This window comes from Ambystoma mexicanum, chromosome 12 (assembly GCF_040938575.1).
Source record: "Ambystoma mexicanum isolate Mex_15411 chromosome 12, UKY_AmexF1_1, whole genome shotgun sequence".
NCBI classification, from domain to species: domain Eukaryota; kingdom Metazoa; phylum Chordata; class Amphibia; order Caudata; family Ambystomatidae; genus Ambystoma; species Ambystoma mexicanum.
Window position 1 is genome coordinate 54,368,032 of NC_090936.1, and position 16,366 is coordinate 54,384,397.

Below are 16,366 nucleotides of genomic sequence, written 5' to 3' on the forward strand. Positions count from 1 at the left end.
AATTTATGTGATGTTTCGTAAAGGTTGGCAAGAAAGAACCCGGCAGCGGGATGCCAACGAGAAGGGGCGAAGTCTGAAGTCCCATGAGAATTGTGTTGACAAGAGGGAGACCCGTGAAAGTAAGAAAAGCCATAGTCAACCCGAAGGAGGGAGGCTAATGTCTAAAAGGGGTCCCAGCCCGAAAGATGGAAGTCCAGGGCTGGAAAATCACCCAAAAGCTAACTTTGAGGAAGCCTGAAGAATTGTTTAAAAAGGGACATTGTGATTCATGAATGGAAGGAAAGCCGTAGTGAACCCGAAGGAGGGGGGAGGCTGACGTTTGAAAGACGTCCGAACCCGAAAGAGGGAGATCCAAGGGTGGAAAGTCATCACCCAAAATTCATTGAGAAAGGAACTGTTTATTTGATTTGTTGAATACGACTTGAAAGGGGTCTACGCCCAGAAGAGGGGGATTCAGGGGTGAAGCCATCACCCTAAGCCATACGTAGAACAGAACTCTTGTGTTTGTCGAAAATATCAGGCCCTTGAAGGCAAGAGACTTTTTATTGAAAAGAAACTAAATCATCAAAGAACCCGATAACGGATAATGAAATGTCGACTTGTGCTGGGAAAGAGTGTTGTGTGTGCTATGCTTAGGAGATCCGCCTTGTCCCTTGCTCAAAACGTGGGGAAGGAAGACACCTGGCAATCACATCCTGACTTATTATTTGTGAACACTTTTTCCTTTATTGAAAACCCTATCCCACACATTTTCTGTAATTAGTTGTAAGGAGTTGGCAATAGTTTTTTTTTGTTAGTAGAGGCCTTTATACTTTGACAAAGACGCCTTAAGGACTGCCATATTTTTCATTTGATGGTCAAAGCTTGCTGCCATCTAAGATTTAGGTTAGGCGTTTTTCCACCCTGCATTTAAAGTTTAATAAACACCCCTGAAATGTGATCACTTGTGCCTGTCTTTACTGTTGCCACCATGAGTTCCTTACAACACTAGCTTCAGAAGAAGACTGTTCTAGTCCTGACAGACAGCACCACAGCGATGTACTACATCAACAAACAGTGGGGAACACACTCCAAGTAAGTCCAAACAAGCCCAGAACATATGGTTTTGGGCACTTCGTCACAACCTATACATACTGTCTCAACATTTTTCCAGAGCAAAAAAAATGTCTAGCCGACATGCTATGCAGGAACTTATAGCTTTCTGAAGAGCACAAATCGCAGTTGCACTAAGATATCCTTCACAACGTTTTCACAATCTGGGGTCAACCGGACATAGATCTCTTCACAATACAAGAGAACGCACAATGCCCACACTTCGCGTCCAGTTATTCCCAGACACAGTTCAAAGGGAATGTTCTGTGGATGAACTGGTCAGGGAGATTTGCATACACTTTTCCTCCCCAACAACACTTCTGAACCCACAAGATGTACCAGGAACATGTATAACGTATTCTAATAGCGCCGATGTGGACATGTGAACCATAGTTTTCACTCCTACTCAAGTTGTCTCTTTGCACACCAGTCAAACTTCCATGCCCTTACAACATGTTGTCTCAGCATCAGGGAACACCACTTCATCCATGTCCTCAAACACTGAACTTGGCAGCTTGGCTCCTGAAGACAGAGTTTGGACATTGAAACCTGCCATAGAGATGCATGGACATCCTCAAAGAAGCATGCAAACCCAACACAAGACATTGCTCCTTCAACAAGGGGACACGCTCTGTCATTTGGTGCAAGTCACGCAGCATCAATCCATTGGACTGTTCACCATCTCACATACTGCTTTACCTGTTAGAGTCAGAGTTAGTCTTTATATCCCTTAGAGTTCATCTGGCAGAACTTTCTGCACAAACCACTAAGTAAGGTGTCTTGGAGGAAGGTTCCAGTAATTAAAGCCTTCATGGAAGGGGTTAAAAGATTACACCCCAATTGCAAATCCAACTCCCAGCTGGGACTTGAATATTGTACTTCTCAAACTCATGGGTCACCCTTTTGAGCCAATGCACAAAACCAGTCTTAAGCATTTCTCGCACAAGACTGTGTTCCTCGTGGCTGTTAGTTCTTTAAGAAGAATTGGTGAACTGCAAGCCCTCTGTTATTCACAAGGACAAAGTGGTTTTGCGAACACATTCACAATTCTCACCAAAATGTACCTCAAAGTTCCATGTTAACCAATCCATAGAACTGGCAGCTTTCTTTCAAAATCCTACTAATTCAGCAGAAAAAAGCCTTCATACACTAGATGTCAGAAGGGCTGTCATGCATTATCTAAACAAGACAAAGCCACTGACGAAAACAGACCAGTTCTTTGTGTCTGAAGCTACCAGAAGAGAAGGTGACTCTGTCTCTAACTCAGCTATATCAAAGTAGATTGTAAGATACATTCAATTATGTTCTTCATCCAAGAACACGTTACCTTTCACGCCTAGAGCACATTCAACTCGAGGCACAGGGGCTACTCTATTATTTCTTACAAATGTACCTTAAGATGCCATTTGCAAAGCAGCTACTTGAAGCTCAATTCACACATTCACCCAACTACTGCTTAAATACACATTCAAAGCAAGATTTACAGGGACAAGCAGTGTTTAGACATCTTTTTGCTGCGGTACCTTCAAACAACCCACCACCTTCTCCAGGTACTGCTCGCTAATCTATGCAAAGCATGTGATTGCAAGCAAATTTACAAGCCTAAGAAGGCATATATTACTTACCATAATTGTGTTTCTGATGCTTGTATCTGCTTCGATTCACATGCATCCACCCTTCCTCCGCTCTTGGAGTTGAAGGTACATAGACATCTCACACCTTTCTTTTTCTTCTATGTACTCTCTGTTCTCACTCATACGCCTTTATGCTCCCTCATGTCAGAAATAAAACAATCTGAGGGACCTTGACGCGTGAAGTACCATGGGTACAATACACGTCGCACTAGGGATGCTATTACACAAACACGCCCAGCCCACATCCCTTTTCGAACTTTGAAGTCAAGTCATGCAATACTCTGCACCTACAACTAGATGTTGGCCTATGGAAAGTATGTGAATCTAAGCAGATACAAGCATCGGAAATACGATTATGTTAAGTAAAGTACGCCATTTAACATAGCCTATTGTTGTCATAGTCCTCATTCTGGTTCGCCACATAGGACATTAAAAATGGACTCAAGCTGCACGGCCGCCAAGTGCCCATTGCTCGGCAGCCATTTCTCTGCATGACGCTCTTATTTTTCAGAGCCAAAGGCTCTCCGGCTATCACCCGGTCGTTGTGCATGGTTGCTAATAGCAAAACTGTCAGTAGTTGTGAGGATACAGCCTCTTATGTGTCCCTCAGCCAGGCCTATGAGCCCTCGCTTTGCTCAGGCACGCAAGAGGCTGCGATACCAACTGCATGGGGCAATATTGCTAAATGATCATCCACCAATCATATTGGAAACCTCATCCCATCAAGCGCCTAGCGAGGAACAAATGTTACAAGAAGCCTTCTGCCAATTGGCTGCAAACACTGAGGACTACTGCTCGATCACTTGTTTGACTGTGGAAATCAGAGGTTTCATAGATCAGGAAATTGACTAGTGTCGGCAGGATCAACAAAAGAGACTGTGACCTTGGGGCCTTGCTATGTGCAGCTATTTAATATTATGGTTAAATGCAAGACAACCGTCAAACAAATTCCCTCTGATGTGAGATCTACAGAAGTTGGTGGGACAAAGCGCATGGACAATTCAGTGTCCTGCAGTGGTTCCCAGTGCGGTGAAAAGGGCTCTATGTCAAATGCCCTTCTTAATGACCCTACCTTTGAGCTGTTCTGCCAGTAGAAGCACAATAAGAAGCAGCTGAGAACTCTGATTTTAATTGTGTGAGCCAATCTGTGCGTGGAGCTGACTACACATCACAGCTGTTTGATGTTTGCCATTCGTGGAGCCAGGGTGCAGGTCCACAACCAGATAAAAGGTGCTTTGAGTGTTAGTCCAGTGTGCCTGTGTGTAGGGAGACCGTTATGACAGGTGGAGGAGAAGAGTGCGGGATAGCATGGAAAGCAAAGACCAACAGCAGAGGCAGGGAGAACAAAAAAGCAGTGCGAGCATGAGGGAACAAAAGAGGTGGGGAGATTGAGCTCAATATAGTGTGTAGCAGGAGGTGAAAGAGCACAGATATGCCTCTAGGAGGCAGGAGAGAAGAAAGTCAATGAGGAAGTGCTGTAGTTGATTGTGTAGCAGGAGGTGAAAGAGCACAGATATGCCTCTAGGAGGCAGGAGAGAAGAAAGTCAATGAGGAAGTGCTGTAGTTGATTGTGTAGCAGGAGGTGAAAGAGCACAGATATGCCTCTAGGAGGCAGGAGAGAAGAAAGTCAATGAGGAAGTGCTGTAGTTGATTGTGTAGCAGGAGGTGAAAGAGCACAGATATGCCTCTAGGAGGCAGGAGAGAAGAAAGTCAATGAGGAAGTGCTGTAGTTGATTGTGTAGCAGGAGGTGAAAGAGCACAGATATGCCTCTAGGAGGCAGGAGAGAAGAAAGTCAATGAGGAAGTGCTGTAGTTGATTGTGTAGCAGGAGGTGAAAGAGCACAGATATGCCTCTAGGATGCAGGAGAGAAGAAAGTCAATGAGGAAGTGTTGTAGTGGGGACAAGGGAGTAGCAACGTGAGAAACAACCCAGGTGTGGTGGGAAGACACTCAGATGGAAGAACAATGACAGAGATAGAAGGGGGACTAATCACCACCTGATAAACAGAGTTATGTGCAATGTCAGGGCACACAGGCATGGAAGACCATCCGCCTAGGTGCATTCACAAACAATGGGCTTGAAAGATGCAAGGAGAAACCAGGGATGGCAGGCTTTTCCTTCCACCTTTCCTTCCACTCAGGGTTACACACCTCTTTCGATGCTTCACTGCTTCTTCAAGAACAAGATGTACATAGGGCCAGGCTAGTAAGTATTTTACTGTACAGGCTAAGCAATCACTCACCATTATGGCAAGTAGCCTACTTGCTAAACCATAATGAGCACACACAATGCCTGTGCCAGGTTAGGGGGAGAAACCCTGTGGAGGCAGGTGACAGCGTGGTGGAAAAGCTGCTAAACAACTTTCTCTCCGGGGTAAATCTGAGAAACCTGGAGAAGGCCAGAATGGCAAAATCCATCCAAATCCTCTCCAAGCTTAGATTAAAAGTAGTGACCCCTCACAGGAAGGCCTTAAATATAGTCTGTCTGAAAAGAACCCAGAATTAGGGAGTCGCTGCAATGCTCATTCATGAGAACCAGCAGCAAATCTGGGGTATGAAGGACAAATCTCCCAAAAAGACTCGAGTAAAGTCTCAGAGAGAAGGAGAGAAACCAGAGAATCACAACATCTGAAAGACAGATCTTCACTGAATCAACAAACCAGGTCTCAGATTCCAGAAGAAAATGAGAATCATAAGGTCTGAGGGCGGGGACAGACCTACAGTGAAGTTATGAACCCCGTTTTCCCTGAAAAAACAGAAAAATCTTAGGTCCAAAGAAATTAACTACAGTAAAGACACAAGCCAAGTCTTCAAGACACTCATAGAAACTAGAGAGCATCAAAGGTCAGAATCAAAGACTTCTACAGCAACACTGAGAAAGGTCTTCAAGAGACCATTGAAAATCCAGAGAACCACACATTCTGAGTAGGAGACTGGCTGGGGAATTCAAAGGGAGAGTATTTGAGATACCAGGAGAAGGACAGACCTGCTGAGAAGCCAGAAAGGATAGGTTCTAGGAGCGATAACATGAAAATCTGAAGTTCTTATTTGAAGACCCGGATGATCAGAGGAAGACAAGATCCACACAGAACCAGTGAGCCCTGAATTTGGGCAACAGCTACGGATCTTAACCTCTATATAGGATTTGCCCTTGTGTTGCCCAATATTGTATTGAATTTCCAAGAATGTAAAGTTCAGCGTTTTAGTTGCAACCACCATGTAAAATGTGCCTAAGATTAACATGCATGATTTTGAGAGCTACTGCGCTCAAGAGAGAGGGGCCATATGAAGATCATAAATTTCAAGGTAAGTAGATCTCCTGCTTGATCTTTAAATCCTGGCCTCACATTAGAAGCGCACTAAGTTGGGGGCTTTCTCCAAAAGGAAAACGTATGGTTTCATTCCAGAAAAGGCAGCACATTTCCTTTTGGATAGTGTTCTGTGGGATTAATTCTACCAGATGCACTTACTTCTCTTGTCCAAACCCATTGATGCCAATTTGTGCCACAAGTTATCTATTATTAAGAACCTACAGAAACATATTGCACACATGTACATTGAAGCAGAAGTTAGTTAAGCAAAGAAAGCAGCCTTGGTTCCTGATAAAGCTTGTGCCGCCCTGTCCTAGTCATGTGCCATTATACCTGCATGGAAACAATCCACCAAATCCATCATAAAGCACTCTTTACTTTTCTGTATACTGGCTAAGTTTAGTATTCTAATTCTAATCAGTGCAAATTTGGGTCAAGCACTTGATGGTGGCTTGGAAAATTCGTTTCACATCAACATTATTGTAAAGCGATATTAAGTGAATGGCAATGTTAGCAGTTGTCTAATGTAACAGTTGTTAACAGTGATTATTTTTCTCAGCAGCACAGGACACCCACACAACCATATGTCTATGTTAGAATGCTGGATTCTGAGCTTTTGCACTTCACTCTTTATAAAGTCTGGGCTTTCTCAACTCGTCCTGTGCACTTTGCAATGTCTAAACATCTTTTAGAAACAGGAAAGTGCTGGTATTTTTGATCTTGCCTAGATTTTACTCACCGAAGCAGATTCTTGGTGTTCTTTCTGAAGCATTTCAATTTTTCCATTTTGCTGTTTGGTTGTAGCCTCTAACCTGGCATTTTCTATTTCAAGCCTGTAAAGTAACCATAGTATATCATTTAATGATCGAAATATCCTTTCCACCACAAGTTTGCAATCCTTCCGCCCATTCAAAAAAGCACTCTGCTCTTCATGCCAAACAGCCGCAGAACAGATCTACAGTCGTGCAGAAACAAGAAATTCAACGTTATGGTACAGTGACTGCTGAACTGTCCTATAACCTGACAATGGGAACAACAATGTGGTAAAAGAGTGCATGGTCTCTACAGGCATAGGTGCAAGCATCCACACCCTTTACGGCATGAATGTTGTGCACTCACATCAGTTTGCTTCCTTGCCCAGTCTGTTAAGATAGAAATGAGATGGCTGGAGGTGGGTGCTGGCATTTCGAGACACATAACACTATAGGACTGAGCATGCAGGTTATCTTTCTTTTAAGGTCTACTCTCATATTACCAACTAACGGAAAAAGTCGCAAATAAGGAAAGAGACTGCACAAGGAAAGAACATCAGAAAGCCAGCCTTCCTAAGAAAGAAACATTTCTTACCGGTAATTGCAGTTCTTCAGCAGGGCTATCATCCAAAGAAGCATACAATAAGTACACTTGGGAAGCATCTTGGACTAGTATTTCAACAGCTGTTTGTTTTCTTGAAATTGCAAATAGTTTTAATTCAGCAGCATAAGGATGTGTGTGCACACACTAGGGGTCTTAAGAACAAGGCAGAATTGTTATAGAACCACAGAGCCTTTGATGAGGTGGTATATTTGTATTACTCATAGATACTCTCCACAAAATGCAGCCAAGGTTAGGTGGGTCTCACATTGGTCTCGGGAGAGCACCCATGCTGCAGAACTACTCGTTCAGAAAAGTAATGTTTCCTTCTTCAGTGCGAGAGCCTCAAGAGAGGTATACATCAACAAAATGATTATGCAATAATAACCACACAGAGGGACATCGAGAGGCTAACAATATTCATACAAATTACTCGGCTCATTGCTCCCATTGCACATTTCCATCACCTGCTCCCTTTGGCCAATCTTTAGCTGAGCTATTCTCTCTGGAGCCCAGGACTTCCCTTGGAAATATAAGAATGGTTTGAGCCTTGTCCCCTTTTTAATCTTCATTATTGTGCAGGCAGCCATTTGTCCAGGCCACTCATCTTTCCAGTGATTATATCTAAACTTTGTTAAGTTTTGCTTCCAACTTGGTTTGGGAGGATTTCTGGGTCTCCTTTGTTCCCCTGCAGTCTTCTTTCCACTCTTATTCCTTTAGACGTTATACTCCCATCCCCAATGAGGTCCATCTGGTGTTGGCTCTTTGAAAATCCAGTCCCTTCTAATTTGGGTCATAACTCCATTCCCCCGCCTCCAGTCTGGGATTTCCAGGTTACACATAGGGGCACTCTGGGAGTTGCAGTTCCAGTCTCCCGCTACTTGGTTTTGTTTTGTTACCTGCAGGTTTTGTGGATCCCTCTCTTGCTGGAAGACTCCTTCATGCACGGCTCTCCTTCTGCGATCTATACTGATCTCCCTAGAGGCCATTGTGTTCTCAAAGAATTTGCTGCACCTAAGAATGGAGGATCTTTGCTATCTTGGATGGATTCTGTGTTTCTTGCTGCTACTTCGACTCATCTCCAGTTCTTCATAGGACATATTTAGTCACTTCCTGTAGCTGTTCCTTATTGTGCGACCACTCCTGATACCTTGACGTACTCTCTCCATCTGGGCCACCTTTAACCTGCTTCCTGGCTGGGTTTCCACGGTCCTCCATCACTATAATGATGATACCTTTATTTTGGGATATCTTTTGTGGATTGTTCCTATGAGATTCGTCTGCCTTTTCTCCATTTTCACTGGAGACTCTAGTTGATGGATGTGGTCTTGGTCTGTATGACCAGTCAAATGAAATCTTAAAGCCTAAACTCACTTATTCACCAACACTTTCTGGGATATGTGGAACCGCAGTCATTGCCTTTTGTCACCATATCTAGCGCCCTTTGACCCAAATTCTGTCTCACAGGGTCTCCTGGCTTAAGTGTGACAGTCTTGTCTGTAGGCTTGATTCCCACTCTGCAGCCACCCTTCTCCGGGCATCAGCTGGTGGTACCTTGGTCCTCAGCTCCTTTGCTGGGTTCCTCCAACTCCTTAGCTGGATGGCTGCCGACGTCGGCACCTATGGACCTTAAGAACCATATACATACCTTCTCTCCATAACCGCAAGATACCTATTGGTTGGTCCTGTTCAACCCTATGGACAAACTTTCTGGAACTTTTAAAACTCTACAAGTGACAATAACATTTACATACCTGTAAACTGTAATTGTACATTTGTTCCTCTCTGTATCCAGGAGTTCTTAGAGCAATCCTAGTATTTTGAAAGCATTACTGTGATTTTCTAAGCATTTTAGTGTGATAAATCACTACACGTTACTACCAATATACATTCTAAAGTCAACAGTACTATAGCCAAATGTGTCTGCCTATTTCTACTAATGTTACGGGGAAGGGGGCCCTTTGAGAACCTTTACTCTATGGACTGTAATTCAATTATATGTGTTTTTAATAGCTAAATCGCTACCCTTCACTGTTGACATTTACAAAGTGGATTATATTTTACTGAACTGTACTTCCCTTTTGACACTGGTTTTAGGATGATTTGGGTTTTGTTCCACCATTTACTGTTTTTATGCACATTATGTGTCCATACCAAGGAGTAGATTGTGTATTTTATCGCATGCATGTATGTATAGTTTTATATCACCCTAAGAGTGAAGCCAATTCATTCTGCCACGCTTATTAGGCAGAGTTTGAACTAACTTAGTGAAAACTCTGTGCACACACCACGGGTTGGTCTCTCTGAACTGCTCACCAGAGGAAACAGGTAACAGATGACACCTGTGCTGTTTGACAAAGTCTAATAATTTGGATTTGCAGAGACAGTGGCCCTCATTCCGAGGTTTCCGGTCAGACCGACGGCTTACTGGTTCTGCCACCCTATATCCCGGTTTTACCTAGATATTACGGGCGGCGGCAGAAACGTAAATTCCCATAGGACTCCATGGGGATGGAAACACTGAAGCACGAGCACCGCTGCCAACTATGCTGGTGCTTCAGTGATTATTCAGCCGGTAGGGGCCGAACTACCAACAGGTCAGGCCTGGCGGTTGTTCACAGCCCCTACCGGCAGACTAAGAGTGAGCTGGTCTGGAAAATGTGTCGGTAACGTTGTTACGAGCACCTTAATTCCAGACTGGCTCACTCGTAATGAGGCCCAGTGCGTCTTAAGAATAAGATCTGAACTTTGCATGAAGCATAGTGGCAAGATGAGGGGTAGCCAAGACAGATATGGTGCCACTGTGGGAGTGAGGGGATGTTAATATGGATTTCCAGAATCTATTCTGTGGGCAGATTCTGAGAGGCCACCCTATTATGGTGAACAGGAAAAGACACTAATGTGTAGTGATGAATCAGGGGAATTTGCCACTTCCTGAAGGGGGAGCTCTCCTCCCCCCGCCCCTGCGAGGCTAGGGAGGTGAGCCTGCTCCACAACACCCGTCCTAGGGGTCGAGGCAAGTGGGACCTCACCGGGAGGGACTCCCTGTGACGATACTAGTGGAAATGATATATATATATATATATATATATATATATAGTAGTAAGAAATATGAGACTTTAACCAAAAGTAGTTTTCTTTGGACTGAAAGAGAGCCCAATTCTTTATTAATCAAATTCTTTTCTTTTCAGAAAAAGAAAACAGGAAAAGGATACGTCTTCTCCGTTGTTCCGCCAATCTTTAAGGAGAGAGTCGTCTTATTTCACCAGCAAGGAATTTAAAAGGTAAGTTCTATCTGAAAGTCTCTTCTTGGACTTATTTGTTTCTCTTTGTCTTTAATTATGTCTTTGCCGCTCTTCTCCGTTCTTTTCTCTATCTCATAGAAGTGACCTTTTCATTTTCCTGGCTCTTGGTTTTCTGATCTTGAGGGATTATTCCTTTTTCCTCTGTTGTTTGCCTTGTAACTGTTCATACAATTCAATTGCCTTTACACACCCTTTCAACTTAAGGTTTCCCTTTATCAGGTCACTGCTTCCTTAAATTGTTCTTTCTAGTCACTACTCTCTGATCAGGAGCTCTTTAGAATTTCTCTGTGTCTTGTTTTCTTCCTTTTTCCCTTTTCCCTTCTTTACTCTCTTCGCTCCTTCTGTCTGGATTCAGCACTTCTCAACGTGCGTCTTGGCGCTTTGTACCCTGTTCATAGCGCAACAGCGCTTTCTGAAATAGTTATCATGCTGTTGTTTCGTTAACAACTTGTGGCAAGATAGCACTTTTAATAACGTTAGCGCAACGGCGCTCTCTGAAAACTAGTAATGTCAGCTTAACTAAGGAATAGCGCAACGGCGCTTTCCTTTCAACAATAAACAGCAACCTTATTCGCCTCGTCCTGCCGATCTTCGCTTGGTAGAGCAGCGTTGCTCTTTCTTTCCCCAATTACGGCTTACCGCTATTCAGCTGAGCTTCGACATGCGGGCCTTCCGCTGGAGCCTCCAGCGTTGTTTCTTCGTATTGTAACTTTGTTCCGGCTGTCACAACAACGACTTTCTCCCAATCAGCTGGGCCTCGCCGTGCAGGTCTTCCTGTGATCGCGACTCTCCCTCTCACGTTCCTCTAACGACTTATTTTTTTTTATATTTCCCCTTGGCTGCGCCGATCAGCTGTTTTTCTTTTTCTCGTTTCCTTTTTCGCCCCTCATTAGTAAGCCCAGCTGAGACCGTTGGGCTCCACGACGTTCTCCTCCTCAGCTCCCGTCTCCTAGGAAACCAAAACAGGCTTAGAGGAAAGGTCCTACATGATTCACTTCCTGCTCCATTATTTCTATGTCAGTAGGGCTTTTATGGTCCCCTTTTATACATAAAAGTAAAACAGTTGTCGTAATAAGACATGCACACCTTGTCACACTCCCCCTTTAGGGAAAAGGACACCTGTTCCTGTGAGGAACTCCATAGAGACAGCCACATCATTGCCTACATGATGTGCTCCACAACCACAGAAACTCCTAACAACTGCGATGAAGAAACACTGAATAGATGCCAGAATCTTACAGGCACGTCCCTTTAAATCCTAATATTCCATACACTGGGCAGAGAAGGTTAAATAATGGACATCCGACCTACAGAAACGAGAGAGGCAGAGTCAGTACAAGCCGACAAGTTTGAAGCTTGCTTGTAGCGGGAGACGGGAATGCTGAGAAGGAACACAAGGAGAGACGTTGGGACGCCAGATTCAGGGTGTCAGTCGACCATGAGAAATCCGTGGGGCAGGAGCCCGAACTGAGGTGGTGGTGGTGACCAGAGGAAACCCCTTGGACGTGCAAACGACAAGGAGTGTCAGACGCCTTGTCAACAGACAAAAGTATTGCAGAGAGGAGAGACAACTTAAGGAGCAGCATGATGCCAAACTGCAGGCCACAACAGGAGACCGGAGAAGAGGTCCCAAAGGGACAAGGCTCCCGGTAGAGTTTCCCCACAAATAAAAAGTAACAGGCAGAACGAGTATAACGGGCTGCCAAGAAGCAATCAGTATGTTAAGCAAATAACTTGTCTCAGTAAAAGTCACAAGATAAAGTTCCTCTTTGAGGAAATAAACTATGGGGATATAAGAGAAAAGAATATAAGCGAAAAGAATAATACACAGAGAAACCAATTGGGGGTAACAATACCCTGGTAAACAGGGAGAGTCACAAGCCAATTTATCCAGGAAGAAGACAATATACAAAGGAGATATTAGGAAGTTTAGAGAAATCAGACAAGCAAAGCTAAACAAGAGGTCAAGAGACCAAAGTAAACAAAACCAAAACTGGCCAAGGGAGGAAAGCTGTTCTGACATAAGGAACCAAAAGGTAGTTCTGAAGATAAAGGTATACTACAAAACTGCACTTGAAGAATTAATGAGACTGATGCAAGACATCACAAGAAACTATCTGAGGATTTCCTTAGTGACGAGACCTAGAGACTAGTACTAGAAGTATCCTCGGGAGAAGGAAGTAATTATCCACTTATAAGTTAGTTTACATATTAATAGGGTCAGTTAGGGTAGTTTTTGGACAGTAGACTTTTTCCTTTGGCCATTCATGACTGACGGACAAGCACCTTAGTTAGAAATATATGCAGAGACCACCTATAGAGACAGTGAAAGTTAGTCCTCATCTTAGAAAATATTGTCAACACGTCCTTGAAGTTTCCACATCCTCCCTCTGACACGCCACAAATTATATCAGGAATGGGATGTATACCAACCGATTAGAAGTTGGGGACTCACAATATTCACTAAGTTGAGTGCCATAGCCAAAAGTCCTACAGTGGCCACACCTGCCTAAAAAGGCGTTGACCTGTAAAGCACTGAAGAGATTGAAATACCATCTGATCCCCACAAGCTTAACCTTAACCCCACCTAAAGGAACCTACATTAGGCTAACCTCTAAATCAAGTTTAGCTTGAAGGTATGGGTTAGATATCTTGGCTGGGGTCATAGACCCTGATTTTCGAGGCAGCGTTAAACTTTTTCTGCATAACCACAGGAATAACCCATACACAGTGGGGGAGGGAGAAAAAGTGTCTCAAGGCATTTTAGAGAATCTGTATTTCCAGTTTGGTTTATAGTGACTGTTTCGACAGTCACAGTTTCGAATGACAAAAGCTCTGACACAAAAGTGTCGAAAAAAAAAAAGGTTTGCATTTTTAATTTTTCTCGAAACTTTGACTGGACACCTCCAGTTCTCTAAGAAGTTGTAGAACAAGATGAAACAGAACGAGGGACGAAAGGTTTCGGAGAAGCAGATCTCCCCGTTATAGAGAAAATACAAAGAGCCAGAGTAGATTGCCCCTTTACCCGATCTGGCTTTCGCTCAGAGGATTGACCCCATCTTCATGGAAGCCTTTAATACGGTAATACCCAAAGATGCTGGACGTGATCAGGCCAGTCCATTCTTTTTATTAAAAAAAAGGCGATACACCAAACTCGATTGGTGGTACTGCAAAGCCATCGGAGAACTGTATTAGAAATAGCCCACTCACATCTAATGACAGCTCATCAAGGAAAAGCGAAAACCCAGAACCAAATAATACCGGTACCATGTGATAATGTCCCCCCAAGAATTTCGCCATGCAAGAATGGCGCTGTTTTTTTTGTGGAGACATTGGGCCTCATTACAAGCCTGCCGGTCCGGAAACAACGGTAGCGGTAAACACACCGCCACTGTTTCCGGACCAGCACATTACGAGTTCTGCAGGCGGGAGGTGTCACTCCTGCCAGGTCTGACCTGGCGGGAGTAACGCCACCTGCCTGCAGATGGAAATGGAAACACCGGCTCAGTCATAGACGGAACCGGTGTTTCCATTGTCCCCATCCCCGATGGGACTCCATGGGAATGGAGATTAACGGAATTCCGCCTCTGGAATTACCGGGACACCCGCAACCCCTGGAATTTGTTTTTTTTTTTTTTTTTTAAACGGAGCAGGGGACACCTCTGCTCCCATTTACCCCATATATTGCCCCCATATATAATGTCGCCTATGACGTTTCCTGGCGACTATTATATTCGGGGACAATATAACCTGATACCATAATACCTAGGTTCTATTAGAGTGTCTTTGCAGACATTAAGAATTTTATACCCACTTGTGAGATATGTAAAAAAAAAAAATACTAACACTTCCATGCCCCCTGCATTCTTTACCTATAATTTAGGTCCCATTTTCCAGGATTGGCATGGATATAGTGGGTCCCCTAGAGACCTCAAAGTTGGGGAATCGCTGCATCCATGTCATCCTCGACTATACCACTCGTTATCCAGAGGCCTTCCCCTCTGCGTAACAATACGACGCAACATATTTTGAAACACCTGTTGACATTCCTCTACAGAGTAAGATTCCCAAAAGAAATATGAACAGACTAAGGTACTAACTTTAGGTCTCATCTGATGATAGGGGTGCGAGGAGCCAGGAATGCGAGACGGACACAGAGAGCTCATGATTGTGGTCACAAACATTTATTCAAAGTAAAAGGGGGTTGGAAAATGCCTCACTACCCCTACTCTAGCAGGTATTTTCCAAAACTAAGGGTCTGTCCTGAATCAAGATGTCCTAAGCAAACATTTCCTGTGTACAAAATCCTATTCTAGCCCTCATTTTCTAAAAGTACCTCTAAGGTGTTAAGGTTAATGTCTTTGGCCTTGGAAGTGCACAAATGTTCACGTTCAAAATAAAGGTTTAACTCTAACACAAAAGTTCCCAATGAATAGTATTCAGAATTCCAGTACGACAGATTTATTTATTGATCATTTATATACCACCTATACACTTAACAAGCGTTTCAAAGCACTCCAACGCAGGGAGGGTGACAACGATTAAGATTCTTAATAGGCATTGGTAAATTCAGAATGGGCAAATGCTAGGCGTTTAGTGGTACAATATAGGACAGGAAGAATACAAACTATTACAGCATATGACAAAAAATATTGCACGTGCCCGACGGTCGTTACAATAATGCAAGAGCTATAAATGAAGAAAAGAGAGGGGACGGGGGAAGTGTAGTGTAAGACTAACAAAGAGCAAATAAGGGCAAGAGACACATAGGAGAGCAAGGGAGTTAGAGGGGGAAATGAGGGAGGCACACTAAGCACATCCAAACGTAAAGTAGCAGCAGGTGTAAAGCACCTAAATTCGATTTCAGAGCAAGGCACACTAAACACAGAAAAACCCCTAGGTTGCTGCAGATGGAAAACGCCTATATTTGATTTTAGAGCAAGGCACACTAAACACGGAAAAACCCCTAGGTTGCTGCAGATGTAGAGTCACAGGGTAACGATAATAGGTGAGCGGCCTACTCACAAATAAGTATGCATGTGTACCCTGATTTCTGGTGGGCCAGGCGCGAGGGGTCACCGTTGGCCCCCAAGTCCAGGTTACTTCAACAGGATGTGCTGAGCAGGAGGATGAATAGGGGGGGGGGGATTCCAGTCAGGCCCGGACAGGCACAGACACGAGTCTGTGGAGTGGGGTCTTGGGAGAGGGCCCGGCATTGCCTGCCGGCTACAGGCCTCCAGTCTTCTTTGTGGCTAGTCCCAGCCAATCAGAGGGGTGGTCTTTGGACCCCAGGGTGCCAGCAACAGCACCCGAGGCATCCCAGCGGCCATGATGGAAAGGCCACACTGGGATGAAGGTGAAGGAGCAGGTGTCCCCTTGCATGCCCACTCCCTATGACACTTCAGTCTCTTCTAACCTTGTGCTGCCTGTGCAACTGCCCTGACAACCAATGACTAGGCCAATCTCTCCTGCCTTAGGTCCAGACCATAACCACATCCCTCATCACCCACTCATTGTTTCTCCCAAACCCTCACTCCAATTATCCCCACTTACCCAACCCTTCCAAACCTGCTTTACTCTCCTTTGTAACCTTTGCTCAATCTCACATACATAACTTTTCCCCATTCTATAATAAGGCCAATTCCTTGGCCTGGTGTTAACAGCGTGAACA

The 16,366-nt window shown here is 44.1% G+C and overlaps 1 protein-coding gene across 5 annotated transcripts in view; it reads right to left on the reverse strand.

Moving 5' to 3' along the window:
* The window catches only part of ANKRD26 (ankyrin repeat domain containing 26), a 915,250-nt gene that overhangs the window by 246,365 nt on the left and 652,519 nt on the right, over positions 1–16,366 (reverse strand). For all 5 annotated transcript variants that reach the window (XM_069627947.1, XM_069627948.1, XM_069627949.1 and 2 more), the window contains one exon: positions 6,777–6,870. In XM_069627947.1, coding sequence (XP_069484048.1) covers positions 6,777–6,870 — 94 coding nt within the window. The remainder of the gene's footprint in view (positions 1–6,776; positions 6,871–16,366) is intronic.